The sequence below is a fragment of the Apium graveolens genome, chromosome 9 (assembly GCF_009905375.1).
Source record: "Apium graveolens cultivar Ventura chromosome 9, ASM990537v1, whole genome shotgun sequence".
Taxonomy (NCBI): Eukaryota; Viridiplantae; Streptophyta; class Magnoliopsida; order Apiales; family Apiaceae; genus Apium; species Apium graveolens.
Genome location: NC_133655.1, coordinates 10,256,451 through 10,272,243, shown reverse-complemented (window position 1 = coordinate 10,272,243; position 15,793 = coordinate 10,256,451). Strand labels below are relative to the sequence as shown.

At 30.9% G+C, this 15,793-nt stretch overlaps 1 protein-coding gene across 1 annotated transcript in view; it reads left to right on the top strand.

Annotated features, from left to right (window-relative positions):
- Positions 1-12,415: 12,415 nt before the first annotated feature.
- Positions 12,416-15,793, top strand: part of LOC141683726 (serine/threonine-protein kinase TOR-like) — a 41,096-nt gene continuing 37,718 nt past the window's right edge. Inside the window, exons 1-5 of the mRNA XM_074488480.1 lie at positions 12,416-12,676; positions 13,883-14,221; positions 14,307-14,381; positions 14,677-14,849; positions 15,495-15,593. Of these exons, the coding sequence (XP_074344581.1) occupies positions 12,578-12,676; positions 13,883-14,221; positions 14,307-14,381; positions 14,677-14,849; positions 15,495-15,593 (785 nt within the window). The 5' untranslated portion in view covers positions 12,416-12,577. The remainder of the gene's footprint in view (positions 12,677-13,882; positions 14,222-14,306; positions 14,382-14,676; positions 14,850-15,494; positions 15,594-15,793) is intronic.

Genomic DNA, 15,793 nt, shown 5'->3' with positions numbered 1-15,793 from the left:
TATATGTGAAAAAAATAAACGAAATGAATTTAGATGGATTTTGAAAAATTGCCCAAACTATTAACATTTAATACACTTGCACAAATTATTTCAAGCCGGAAACCTTAAAAATAGGTAATTCGAGCTTTCATTTGTTTTTATTCCCTATATTAGATTAATGTAATTTAATTTGTAAAAAATGACCAAAACATAAATTTGTTGGAAATATTTATTAAAATAATTGATCAAATACCAATCTTCAAGAAAGAATGCCCAAAATACATTGCTTTCCAGTTTCTACTGCCCAGAATGCCTACTAGCGGTATGTTCCACCCAAAATACTCACTGCATACGCATTCAAGTCATGTGTATCTTTTTAAAAATTTAAAGAAATGCGCATTCCAATAATTCGTATTCATTAAAATACAAAAGTGAATACATATTCCTGTAATGCGTATCTTTTGTTATTTTTTTAAAAAGTGAATACGCATATCTAGAATACGTGATCAGTCGACTTTTTGGGCGGACACTCCCGCCTATTAATATTTTGGACATTTATATAGTAGTTCATACTAGCTTAAAACTCGTGCGATACACGGACTATACAGATTTTTTTTAATATTACATAATTTTTTAAAAAAAAATACTTGAATTCAATTCTTAATTTTGTTCATTTAAAACTTTAAATGATATGATTTCATGATAAATATATAAGTAAACGTATATGTTCATAAATTTTTAGATTATTTAAACTTATTTAAAGTGATAACATTGGTAAGGGGGGAGATATTATTATAATGAAATTATTATTTTATTGAGGATAAAAATATAATGTCTCCATTATGTTGGTACCTTATAAAACTATTATTTTAACATGGTGATTACTTAATCGATTAACTATAACTCTATAAAAGATATTTGAAAAAGATAATATTACTGATTGAACGATGTAATTTTATTGATAATTCTAAGTGTATTTAAAAAAAATCATGTTTTAAATAAAATTTGATTTTTTATTTTACATGAATAAGATATGAATTATACTTAGTCTAATATTCATTTGATTTATCTCGGATCAGTGATTTACATTATTTTATTTTAGCCTGATGCTCAATACACCGACCAAATCAAACTAATAATTTTTAGTTTAATTTTTTTTTAATTCTGGATCAATAAGATAATTTTGTTTTAGATTGAATAATTAGTATATATATTTTTTTTGTTGGTCGAATTGTACTTTTATTTTAGTTTTGTGTTAGTCTGAATCAATTGTATAATATATTTTTTTATCCTGGATAAATAAAATATATTATTTTGTTTATCTAAATTCATTGGTATAATTTTTTTTAGGAGAATTGATAATATTATTATTTTATCTTAACCCGAGTCACATTATATATCAACCAAATCTTAAGAATTATATTTGGTTTGTTTAAATTTAATTTAGCCCGAAGTAACAAATTAGAATGATATAGAACTCAATATGAATTAAGATTTAAATTGATAGAAGAGGTTAAATTTAATATAAATTATAGTGATATAGAATTAGATATAAAATAGAATTGAAATAATTGGTAAAGTAACAGACGAAGTTGACTTCAATATCAATTAGAATTAGAATTGATGGACCCAATAATCAGAATTAGAATAATTAAGTAAGGGTAATTAGGTAATTTCAGCAAGTACCGACGGATCGACTACCAAACTTTTTATGTTTCGTCTATTATAATATAACACAGATAATGAGAAAAATACCCGTAAGTACGTACTTAGGGAGCTTATCTGAGTACTAAATTTTGTTAATGACAAAATTATAATTTTTTAAATAATTCTCTAATTACAATAATACTTCACGTACATTTTCATTAAAAACTCTTTGTACTCACCTAAATTACGTGAGTACGTACCTAGGAGCATCAAACATCAAACTGTCATATAATTTATCACATCACATGGATATTTCTGAACATTAAAGTATTGCACCTCGTACTCCTAATATCAATAAAAAATAATTAAAATTTCAATGGCTAATCTATCACACATGAATTTTTAAAATCAGCTAATGAATTTTGTTGTGTTATATATAATTTGGTGAGTTTTTTTTCAATTCAATTTTTTTTAAGAACGAAAATCAAAATAAAAAATAGTTTCAGTTTTTTTTCCAGAGAAGTTGTATATGTGGTTGATTTTGGTTGCAAACCGTATTTTTACAATTATTTTCAAAAGATGATAAAATTATAAACTTAAAAATGAAGTATTTTGAAAATTTCTGAAACTAAAATTATTGATAAATTATATTTTTAAATAATTTTTATTTTATTTTTACCCATGTCAAATCCGTTCAATAACTCTCTCTGTTATCAAATAATCGTTGGTTGACTTTTTGGTACATATGTTTAAGAGTTTTGACCACCTAATTAAAATTAATTTTAAGATTTTTTTTGTGAAAACAAATATTGAAGTTATATTTTTATTCAGAAAAATAAAATTAAATAAATATTGTCCAAAAGTCAAACGTTAATTATTTAAAAACCGGGAATCAGACTTAGTCGGTGGAGGCACCGTCCCGGGATTAATTGAGTAATCGGGGATTAATCGGATCATTAATCGGAACTAATTTAATATTATTTTTATTTATAAATAATAAAATATGTAATTATTTTACTATTTTTATTAAATATATATATATATATATACTATATTATTATAAGCGAAACATGGCTATGTTTGGTCGGTTGGTTAACACATTTCTAAAAATTTATTAACACCTTCCAAATCAAAGTTTAAACAAATATAATTTAATTAAAAAATAATAATTATGTTTCTAATATAACTACAAAATCTATGAATTATTATCCATCTTAATTTATAATCACACTCAACTTCTTTCTTACCTCTTTTATATAGGGAACCAAACACTTTCAAAATCAATTTTAGTAATTCAAATTATCATATAACAAAATAAGAAAAAAAATCAATATTAAGAAAAACAATACCGAATCATTTAAATACACCACTGCTACTCAATACTCCGACTTTTAAATAGGCTCACTCGCACAACGAAACGATCTATACAGGCCGTAGTATGAGGACCTATAAAGATTTTAGCTATCTAAATTTTGAATCGTTCAATAATATAATACATGCAAAAGAATATGTAAATATTTTAACTTCATTAATCTCAATAATATATATTTATTATTTTTCTTAATTTAATTTTATATAAAATAATAAAATTACAAATATTATAACCAGTCCGTGCATCGCACAGGTTATAAGTTAGTATAAAGTAATAACTATACTATCAAATAATAACTATACGTGGGTGGGTAGATAAAAAGTAATTCTAGTACTTTTTCTGCGAGAAGACAATTTCCTTTTCGAAAAATAGTGAATAACTATACTATCTAGAATTACTCTACACAGTGAATCTTTATTGTTTGATCAGCAAATAATTAATTATTCTAGTTACTTTGCCATTAATTGTTGAGATTACTCCGGACCATGTGAAATGAGGAGTTAAATTAATAAGGACGTCGATAAACCCGACTCCTTTTCTAAAGATTGGACGATTGCGTAAGAGGCTAGCGGGGCTAGTTCAACTGTGTAAGAGGCTAGTGGGGCTAGTCCATCATTAAAGGCCAATGTGTGCCTCGATACCCCGTGTTATTGGACTTATACTGGGTATAGGTTCGTACTATATTCCGACTGATCAGCAGGTAAGTACAATTTCTTGTGTCCAATCAGATTTACTGTTGATCACCATTTATGACATTCAAGTTATGAAAGTATTCAGGTGATTAGAAAGAAAAGTATATTCAATATTTTAATCCAGTGAAGCCTTGTTAAAGTGAGATTTATAAATCTTTATACAGACTGTTGACACATCGAACTTGTGATGGTTGATGTAGATTTCAAAAATATTTTTCTTTGCGTCTACCGATTTCCTATATGGATGGTAGACTTGATTCTAAATGAGTTTTTAAATGGTGACTAAAACCTCTGTTGCTCAATCATTAAAGGTTTTAGTATTCCTTAACAGTTTATGGGATCAGAAGTCTTATTGTTTTAAATGTTCAGCGTGATAACATATATCAGTTTTATTTGAAAACCTCTGTTAGGAGTTATCCCACATCGTTTGTGGGAGGGGCAGTTTGCTAGAATATAAGCAGCCAGATAACTCCAATTAGTATGAGGCCTTTTGGGAGGTGCCCAAAAACAAACCCGTGCGGGCTCGGCCCAAAGTGGACAATATCATACTAATGTGGAGTTAGACCTGCTCAGCAAGCCCAACAAACCTCATATATGATTTCAAACTAGCATATTACGCTTTAACGGACTTGTTGAACATTTCTTTCGCTCATATTTGTTTGTTTTACCTATAATCTTCCAATGAAAGGTAGATTTGCGAAGTTTAGCCGCGTAATTCAAAAAGAGAAAAGAAGGAGGCTTTTATAAAGATGGTTGGTTCAGGGTATTCAGGACTAAAGTAAATTTTATTGTGTAGAGTCATTTTATATATACTAGCTTAAAACCCGTGCAATGCACGGATCACACGGATTTTTTTTAATATTATATTATTTAAAAAAATATGAATTCAATTCTTAATTTTTTTCATTTAAAACTTTAAATGATATGACTTCATAACAATTATATTAGTAGATGTATATGTTCATAACTTTTTAAAACATTTAAACTTAATTAAAATGATAGCATTGATAAGGGAGAATGTTATTATAACGAAATTATCATTTTATTGAGGGTAAAAATATAATGTCTTCATTATGTTCGGACCATAAAAAATATTATTTTAGCATGATGATTACTTAATCGATTAACTATAACTTTATAAAAGATATTTGAAAAAGACAATATTACTGATTGAACGATATAGTCTTATTGATAATTTTACGTGTATTTTAAAAAAAATATTATTAATATTTTAATTAAAATTTGATTTTTTAGTTCACATCAGTGATTTACATTATTTTATTTTAGCCCGATGTTCAATACATCGACCAAATCAAACTAATTATTTTTAGTTTAAATTTATTTTTAAAGTTCGGATCAACAAAATAATTTTATTTTAAACTGAATAATTAGTATATATGATTTTATTTTCATTGGTGGAATTGTATTTTTATTTTAGTTTGTGTTAGTCTGAATCAATTGTATAATGTATTTTTTTTATCCTGGATAAATAAAATATATTATTTTGTATATCCAAGTTCATTAGTATAATTTTTTTGGGAGGATGAATAGTATTATTATTTTATCTTAACCCGATTCACATGATATATCAACTAAATCTTAATAAATATATTTAGTTTGCCTAAATTTAATTTAACCCGAAGTAACAAATTAGAATAATATAGAACTCGATATGAATTAAAATATAAATTTCTAGAAGAAGTTGAATTTAATATAAATTATAATGATATAGAGTTCGATATAAAATATAATTGAAATTGGTAAAGAAATAGAGTAAGTTGTCTTCAATATCAATTAGAATTAGAATTCACCCAATAATTAGAATTAGAATAATTAAGTGATGGTAATTAAGTAATTTCAGAAAGTACCGATCGACCGACTACCAAACTTTTAATGTTTCGTCTATTATAATATAGTACAGATTATAGTTGTGTTATCGTATAATTGGGTATAGTATACTTCTTTTCGAATTTATACTAGCTGGTTAAGTTTTGAGATTGAGGACTTGTTGAAAAGAGTTTCAAAAGAGAGAAAATTTATTTGTGCAATTTAGAATTCTTGTTTCTAAAATTGTAACCTAAAAAGATCTTGGTTTAGTTGGGGTCATAGACGTTATATTTCAGTTTTTGAACTATTGTTGGTAATTATTTATGATTAAACATGTTGTGTGGTATTGAGATTTCACGTGACGACCAAAGTCTCTGACCCGGGATTTTGGGTTGTTACACCTTTGCCAGTGGAGTATTGACCCATATACTTCTTTGTAACATGTGAGATAATCTTTTGTCAGTGGAGTATCATCTAAAATTTTAAAATTATTAAAATAATATCCACAATTTAATCAGGGTTTAGACTTTAGGGTTTAGGGCGCTAAACCCTAAATCGATTTTACTTTTATTCATTATTTTTAATATTTCTAAACCTCATATGGGGAATTGTTAAATCATAAAATATTAAAAATTATAAAATATGGGGGTGTTGGCCCCAAATGTCACTATTTGGGGCAAAATTGCCTTGAATATCACTTTAACAGAAGTTGGCCCCAAATGTCACTTCAAAACGGTATCCCGGGTGCTGTTTTCAGTTTTTAACAAAAACGCAGTTTCGGGTTGTGGAATTCGATTTGTTTTCAGTTTTTTTTAAGTAAAACAAAAACGTTGTTTCGTTTTCTGGTTTTAACAAAAAAGCAAATTTCTGTTCCTGTTTTCGGATTGTTTGTATAATTTGATTAAAATAAAAAACACGCTTTCGGTTTTTGTTTTACTATAAAAACGCAGTTTCGGATTTTGTTTTTTGTTTTGGAAAACTAAAAACGCAATTCTAACACATAGCAAATGCCAAACTTTCGTCTTCCAACACTACCATCGGAACTCTGAGAAGACCCAACAATAGTAGAAGCATCATCAAGATCAAAAGAAGTAAGAGAATGATCTCTAGCTGGACACTTAGTAGGCCTCTCAGAACGACGTACAGGGGGAGGCTGATCACTAATAGTATCATCGGGGGGAGGGTGTGGAGAAGGAGTCAAATGGAGATCAAATGAAGGATAAGGATCCCCCGACCTCTCCTGAATGTCATCAGTACAAGCACGCTGAATACTATGATGCTCAGGTGAAGAGTGTGGAATAGGCTGCTCGGGAATGTGTGGAGTAGGTGTCAAATGTAGATCAAATGAAGGAAAAGGATCTCTCGGTCTCTCCTGAATGACAACAGTATCAACCCAATCAGAATGAACTACTCCGCTACTATGAACAAAACTATCATCATCATCTCCAAGATGCGTCATCACAGGATCATCTCTACGAACATCATCTCCCACTACATCTCCAACTACATCTCCAACTACATCTACTGCAACAATCTGATCACCTATATCAGCTCCTCGAGCTCGGCCTCGTCCTCGGCCTCGACCTCGGCCTCGTCCTCGGCCTCGACCTCGGCCTCGACCTCGGCCTCGCCTTCGACCTCGTCCTCCACCTCCACCACTACTAACACCACCACGTCTACGACGACGGCCGGGATCTTGCCTTCTCTCTAACTCTACGCTCATCCAATGTCAATCCATCAAAACCATATAATCTGAAATCCCTAACAGCATTACAACCATCAGCAGCTAAACGATGAACATCTGGAAGAAATGATACCGTCTGATCAGCTAAACACCTCAACAAATCTCCCTAAAAAATAAATAAAGGAAATATATGTGACCAAAATAAACAAAGAAATAAGCAAATTAAACAATGCAAACAAACAAATGCAAAGTTAAAACTTACAATGTAACTATGAAATGCACCAGTACGAGAAATAAATTTCACTGTCCTCTGCAATTACCAGTCATGGTAGTCAGGAACTGTACTATCACCACCATCAGTCAAATCTGAATGTAAGATATAATCCAAACTATGGTCCCAAAGAGTGATAAAAGACTCATGTTTCTGACTAAACTTAATCAACTGATTGCCCTTTAAAGTCATTTTATGAAGCTCAGTAGTATACTCTAAAACATGTGGAATAGACTGAACCATGCCAAACTGACGAGCAACTCTGTCAGGCACATGAGTATCTACAATAAAAATAGAGAGGAGAGGCCCACGATAACGCCAGATATGACGACCAGTCAAACAATAAGCAGGCAAATCATCAATGATATCAGAATAAGGTTCCCATTTGAAATGGAATGATGCAAGCCCATCTAGAACAGTACGATAAACAGAAACTGTACGCCCAACCATCTCTCTAAAAGAAAGATAGAAAATCCACCTAAATAGCAATTGAATATATTAATGCTAACACCGTTTAAAGTATTGGTAAAATAAAAAATGTTAAAAGTTGTTTGTTCATGTTAAATAAATAGGGAAAATGAATTTTTTTTTGTCACCCAACTTATTGTGTATTTAGAAACTTATCACTCAACTATAATTTTTTTTTGTTTTACTCACTAATGTTAGGTTCAGATTTTTTTTAATCACTAACGTTAGGTTCAGATTTGATTATTAGTATTTTGTCAATTTTCAATAGTATTATTAAAATATAATGATAATTAGTACAAAAAGTGTTATATGTGTCTTATAATAAAGCTTATATGTGTTTGCTAGATGCATATAGAGGAGTCGTATAATGTCTGAATTATAAACATATGTTATAGGAAGAACGCATATTGTTTTAAACATCTGATCAGAACAGATATGTATATATATTGTAAACAGACGCATACAAATTTTAAAAAACAGAATACGCATCTGTAAAATACGCAATTCGTCGGTAGTTTGGGCAGTTCTTCCACCAGTGGGTATTCTGGGCACTTGAAACTGAAAATTGATGTATTTTGGGCATTCTTTCATTGTGAAACAAGTATATATATAAACACAAAAATATAGTAATATTGTAATAATGTGAATTTGATATTAAATCAAACAACTCTCACAAGATATTTATCTTACAAACATAGTTTTATAACTTATTTTTAAGATTTTTTTTGTATATAAAAATTTAAACGTTAAATTATTATTTATAAGTAAAAAAATTAAAAATAATTCATGAAACTACATCTTTAGGAGCCTTAAAATGCTTGTCAAACTCTTATCACCCAGGTAAACGTCTTGGGGGACATATGGAGTACTATATATATATAAAGATATAGACATATATCAAATCATTAAAATATTACATACTACCACTATATTTTAATAATGCTACCAAAAATTGACATAATGCTAATAATCAAATCCGAACCTAATGTTAGTGACTAAAAAATAAATACGAACCTAACATTAGTGAGTAAAAGAAAAAAATAATAGTTGAATGGTAAGTTCCTAAAAACACGTTTAGTTGGGTGACAAAAAAATAATAGTTGAATGGTAAGTTCCAAAAAACACGTTTAAAGTATTGGTAAAATAAAAAATGTTAAAAGTTGTTTGTTCATGTTAAATAAATACAAATATTTCTAAAATCCAATTAAGGGATTGGTGAACCCTAAATCTTTAAAACAACTACAATAGCTTTATCATTTCAAATTATAAATATCGGTTCCTAGGGTTTAGGGCCCTAAATCCTAGATTAAATTAGGGTTAAAGATCTATTGTTGAGGGCCTAAAGGCCCTAAACACTAAATCTTAAACCCTAAATCAGTAAATTTAACTTGCAACTATCTTCATGTTAAGTAAATACAAATATTTCTAAAACCCAAGTAAGGGATTAGTGAACCCTAAATCTTTAAAACAATTACAGTAGCTTTATCATTTCAAATTCTAAAGATCGGTTCCTAGGGTTTAGGGCTGTAAAATTAACTTAAATAAACATACCTTAAATAAAGTTACAAATTATAAAGTTCAGTTCCTAGGGATTGGTGAACCCTAAACCTTCAAACAACTAATGTATTTGTCAACAATAAAAGAACAAATAAATACAAAAGTAGTTATACCTGTCTCCGTATGGTGGCGCAAGCTGACCATCCCAAACAGGAGAATAATGTAAACGCATAGCTGTAGGAATCGGAGCAAGAGTAGGCAACCTCTCTCATGCCCATGCCCATAACTGAAGCAACAAAAGACAGCCAGCGACCTCCTATTTGCCTTTCTTGCATCCCTTGCATAGCTCCCTACACAAAAATGCAAGGACAGCAGCTCCCCACGCATACTGTCCACATGTGTCCAAGTCTCGAAGAAAAGGTAGATACATCGGATGAATACAACCTCCAGAAGTATCAGTAAAAAGGACACCAGCAATAATGTGAACCAAATAACACCTGGTCCGGTTCCTAACGTCATCTAATGATGCATCCTCTGAAAGATAATGTGGAGTAAGAGATGTGAAAAAAGACAACAGAATCATGTCCCCATTAAGGCGACTCGACTCAGGCGCACAACCAAATATAGAAGCAACTAACTCAAGCAAACCATCATCAGGCCCGGGGATATCATCAACAATAAGAGCACGCCCATCAATAGGAATACCAAGAAGGACACCAACATCCTGAAGAGTAACGGTAACCTCTCCCATAGGTAGATGAAATGTATGGGTCTCCGGCCTCCATCTCTCCACCAAAGCAGATAATAAACTCCAATCAAGCTGTAATGCAGAAAGCCTAGCGACACCATAAAACCCTGAAGACTGTAAAAATGGTATCATACGACGGTCCAACCTAATAGTTTCTTTATTAGGATTCAAGTGTCTACATTTCATAGCATCACCACCACCTACTCTCCAAATCTCTGCAGACCTATGTTTCGGCTGTAGATGGAGAAGGGTACAATCAATAGGTCCTGGATTAATAGACTGCAAATAGACATTTGTCCCGGATTACACATTAACAAACAAATAAAACACAAACATAGTAAATACATTTCAAAAACAATGTAAGCATGATGACCATATATAAAAAATGGAATGAGATTATATATAAAAATGTGGTGCCTTTTAGTGCAACTAAAAAGGAGAAAAAAGAAACCAGAATTAAAAGTTTTGCAATGACACGTAAGATAATAAAGTAAAATATAGCTCGAAGTCTAAGGTCAGGCAAATGGTTCTAATATAATCACAAGCGATCGCTGTATATCTTTATATCTGTTATTTTTTTTTATATCCATGATCAAGTAACAAGCAACAACACAAAGAAAGTTAAAAGTCTGGAAACAGTTTTGGCACAAGTGGATTCCAAGTTTTGCTAATTCATATAGTACAGATCCTTTATCCGGCTAATTTTATATAGCAGAGACTCTTACACTAATTATATAACAGTGACTGCTAATTATATAACAGGGACTGATAGTTTTAGGGACTGCTAATTATCTGTTTAAATTTATCCTTTTCCCTGAATAGTCATATCCCAGTTTGTATTGTTTGTAAATTACTGTAAAAATAACATGTACATAATTACACAAGTAAACATTCATGTGACTTCACTGGCAAATAAGTTGACCTTTTATCAGCACACAGCAAAAGGAAATTAATGGAGTCGAGCAAGAGTAATAGATATGGATTTATTAAAGTGTAAAGCATATATATATTTGGTTTCTTCTTCCTCCTAAATCAGATAAATCATAGCTGAATTACTTATGTATATTCGTAAATGTGTGCTGATGAAAGTTGGTTGTGTATGCTAAACTTTGACAAACAATACTAAAATACTAAGCATTTTGACAAACACATGGTGGGCAATATATATAATATACATAAAACGAACCTAATTTTAAACACATAACCATAACAACAACTACAAAACACATCATCACATTAACTACAACATGAAAAAATAATTAATAAAAGATGTAGGAGGGAAAACATACATTAAAATCCATGAAAAGAGGACAGCGGTTCCGGTGAATCGTGGAAGGACAGCAGCTCTGGTGAAGATTACTGTAATCATATGATAGTATTATATATTATATATATTATAGTAATCGTAGTATAGTAATTATTATATTATATTAATCGTGCACAGAAGATTGAGTAGAGTAGAGTTTGAGGGAGAAGAGTATTGGGCCGGGTTTAAATAAAAAACGTTAAACAAGGTTACGTTTTTATGTTTTTTAAAACGGCACACGAGGCTATGTTATAGAGTGACATTTGGGGCCAAATGTTTAAAAAATGACATTGAGGGCCATTTGATCCCAAATAATGATATTTGGGGCCTTTTTTCAAATATGATACATGTTTAAATAATAAAATTATTAAATAAATATTTAAATTTATAAAAATATATACATAATGCTCTAATGACGCCACTGACAAAGTTGTATCAGCCATGATATTCTACTGACAAAATATCAAGTGGTGTATCACCGCTGGAAGTGGCGTATCATCTTGATACTACCAATCTTGATACTACCAATAAAGTTTCTTGTGGATATTTAAGGATACCTTATTTCGGAATATGCATTTTGGACAAAAGGACCTCTTAAAAAAGTACTTTGGTAATTTATTCCTATTTGTTTTACTCATCTCAAATCCGTTCAATAACTTTTTAAAACTAATAATATCTTCCATAAAAAATAAAACAAATTTTCTATTCGGCACATAATAAACGCGTAAAGTTAGAAGTTCAGGTCATTTTAATTGACAAATTTTTTATAAATGCAGATTATAAAAAAGAATCAATCAAAATTATGTAAAATTCTAACTTTTTGCATTTATTATATTTTCATGAACACATAATAGAAAATTCGAAAAAGAAAAGAAAAGAAGTGTCCAAACATGTTAATTACTAGGATGAGTATGAAAAACGCAGCATCTAGACAAAGTGCGTGCGTGTGAGTGTGCGTGTTATTCACTACCAACTGCTACTGACTCAGCACTCTCCCCTTTTTAATTGATCGTTTCATCTATACACACACAATCTGTATCTATCTTCACTCACTTTTGATGCACCGGAGATCGAATTAGGGTTCCGATGACAACCGCCGTCCGTTTCTACTCTCCGGCCGCCGGCGGAAACCTCGATGCTCTCAATCGCCTTCTCAATGACCTTTGCACTAGACCTAATCCTAAAGTAAGTAGCAATTCTTCCTTTTTTAGTTGTTTAGTTATCAAAAATTTTCGGAATGTGTTTGGAGTTGAAATTAGGCTGTGGCCTTTAGTTTTCGGGTTTTCGAGTGTTCTGTCTGATTCTTAGTAGCTCTTAATGTTCATTTATACTTTAATTAGTTCATTTTTAATTTTATGATTAAATTTGAATAGGTATGAGAACTTGATTATTAATTTAAGTTTGTTGACGATGATGCTCGGTATGTTATATATAATATCGGATGTCTTTGTACTTGTTGGATAATTAATTACTCGTTTTTTATTTTATTGAGATTTATATTTTAAATGCTAATAACTCACTAATTTAGAAGCATTTTCGTAATGACTAGACATGATATAAGCTAATGGAGGATGATGATTAGTGTGATCAACATTATGCGATTTAAGATTTACGTCTATGGTTTATGTTCGCCCACCCTGTTTTTTTATGATATGTTGGAAGAATGGCCCGAGTTGTTTTTTGGACTCTCACTTTTATTTCTTTATCTACTTTACACTTGGTTCGCAATGATCACAAATTAGGAGAGGCGAAATATCTATTTTAAATGTGTAGCTTCTTATAATGTAACCACCTTTAGCCCAGCAAGCATCCCCTTTTTGGTCAAGAAATGGCCTAGAGGGTGTTTGTGCTTTATGTTAAGAAATTAAAGAGATGTTTGAATTTAAAGAATGAGTGTTTTTGCAGTAAGTTAAAAAAGTGACCTAAGGTTAAAAAAATAACTTAAAGAGAGAAGTCGGTGAAGGTACTTTATGAACAATTTATTATATTTTTGTAATTTTAGTTGATAAATGAAAGTTAATCTTATCATTAACATGTACAGGTTATTATTTTTTAGTACTTTTATTAACTCATAAGTTACACATAATAATAACATTATCCAAATATATTTTAATCTAAAATTAAGATTAAATTCTCCACTTAACGGACTAAGTCGTAAGAAATTTTTTCAAGTTTACCCAAACATGCTCTAAGAGTTCAAGCCGTGTTAGAGGCATAATTGGATGAATATTAAATTTGTTGGACCAACCCATCAGGAAAAATATAAGAAGTGTAGGCCTTTTCTTTTTCTTTTTTTATAAACAGAGTTAATGTATGTCATATATCTATGAATCCTTGAGTACCTGTGATTGCTTAATTAGATATATGATATATATTCTTATTGATTCTCAGGATGGTGCTACATTGGCTTTAAGGAAACATGTAGAGGAAGAAGCTCGCGATCTTAGTGGGGAGGCTTTCTTTCGATTTATGGACCAATTGTATGAGAGAATAACTCGTCTTTTAGAAAGCAATGATGTTACTGAAAATTTGGGAGCTTTAAGAGCTATTGATGAGTTAATAGATTTAAAACTTGGTGATAATGCCTTGAAGGTTTCAAAGTTTTCCCACCACATAAGAACTGTATTTGAGTCAAAGCGCGATCCTGAAATATTAATCCTAGCTAGTACAGTTCTTGGCCATTTAGCAAGAGCTGGTGGTGCAATGACAGCAGATGAGGTTGAGTGTCAGGTTTGAACTCCCTCCCTCTCCGTAATACTTTTATGAAAATACCTGTATTTATTTGTGAAAAAATTTTAGTTATCTGTTTTTGCAGGTAAAGATTGCGCTGGAGTGGCTTCATGGCGAACGAGTTGAGTACCGTCGTTTTGCTGCTGTCTTAATCTTGAAAGTAAGTGCAACATCTTGTTTGTGTGTTTGACATGTTTTTTTTCCAATATTTTTTTTTGCGTTTTTGCACACAGTTGTTGAAATTGATTTATATTGTTTTTATGCTAACAACTTCCGTCATTATCAAGGAATGCAGGCATTCTGACTCTCTTCATATAGTAATTTTAACCTATTACTCTGCATAAGTTTAATAAGTTAATTACTTTATATACAATTTGATTTTGTTAAGGAAGTATCTATTGGCTAATAGTTGGTAAGTTATCTTACAAGTAAACCTCTTTTCTGTCACGGTATAGGAAATGGCTGAGAATGCTTCAACAGTATTTAATGTTCATGTATCTGATTTTGTGGATGCTATATGGGTTGCACTGAGGGATCCAACATTGGCTGTTCGAGAACGGGCTGTGGAGGCATTGCGTGCATGTCTACGTGTTATTGAAAAGCGGGAGACACGTTGGCGTGTACTTTGGTAGGACTTCTATGCCTTTAAATTGGAGGGTGCTAATTAATGGTCTTCAATCTGTGATTTTTTTGGGTGACGGAAAAACTATATTCGCAGTGATATAAACTTGAGGACTGGGGCATAGCATATACTTATGATTCAACAAAATTGTGTCACGAATACTGTACTTCAAAAAAATAAACACTAAAAATATATTTGCAGTTCAGTTTGGCATTATTCCAGTAAAGGATGACACATGCCAGCATAGCTGTTAGGTGTTTTTATAATCCATGAGTCATAATAGTTAATCTACTGGAAGCATTTCTGTAAATTGGTTAATTAAAAAGTTCTTATATCCTTGCAGAATTTGTTCTAAGATTATACATCTTCCCTGTAGATACCAGGCCACGTGCACGGATATAATCAGATTTGTCAAGTTTGATGTAAAGAAATCTGAGTATTTAACATTATTTCTCAGACTTCTTCAACATATATTCCATAATTTTAGTATGTGTAAGTCGGAAATTTTGGGTGTCAAAATTTTGGTACAAGCTTGATAGTTATACATCCGGCAATATTAATTCTATGTTCTGAATAAACACACTTCGGATGTGTAGTTTGCTCTTAGCTATGTAATCTGAATTCATTTCTAATATGAATGTAATTTGACAGGTATTACCGTATGTTTGAAGCTACCCAAGATGGGTTGGGTAAAAATGCTCCTGTTCACAGCATACACGGTTCTTTACTTGCCGTGGGGGAGCTACTAAGGTTGGTTTAGATAATGTCTAATTTTTTTTTGTCACACTCTGGCAGTTTGTTTTTCTTTCTTGCTAGTAATTGTTGATACTAGTTACGTTAACTATATATTCTGATCTTGAAGTTGTCAGGATTAGGTGAGATCCTGAGCTGTTTTACAACTGTTTTTGTATATAATAAGAAGTAAACAAGCAATAACAGAGAAGTAGAGA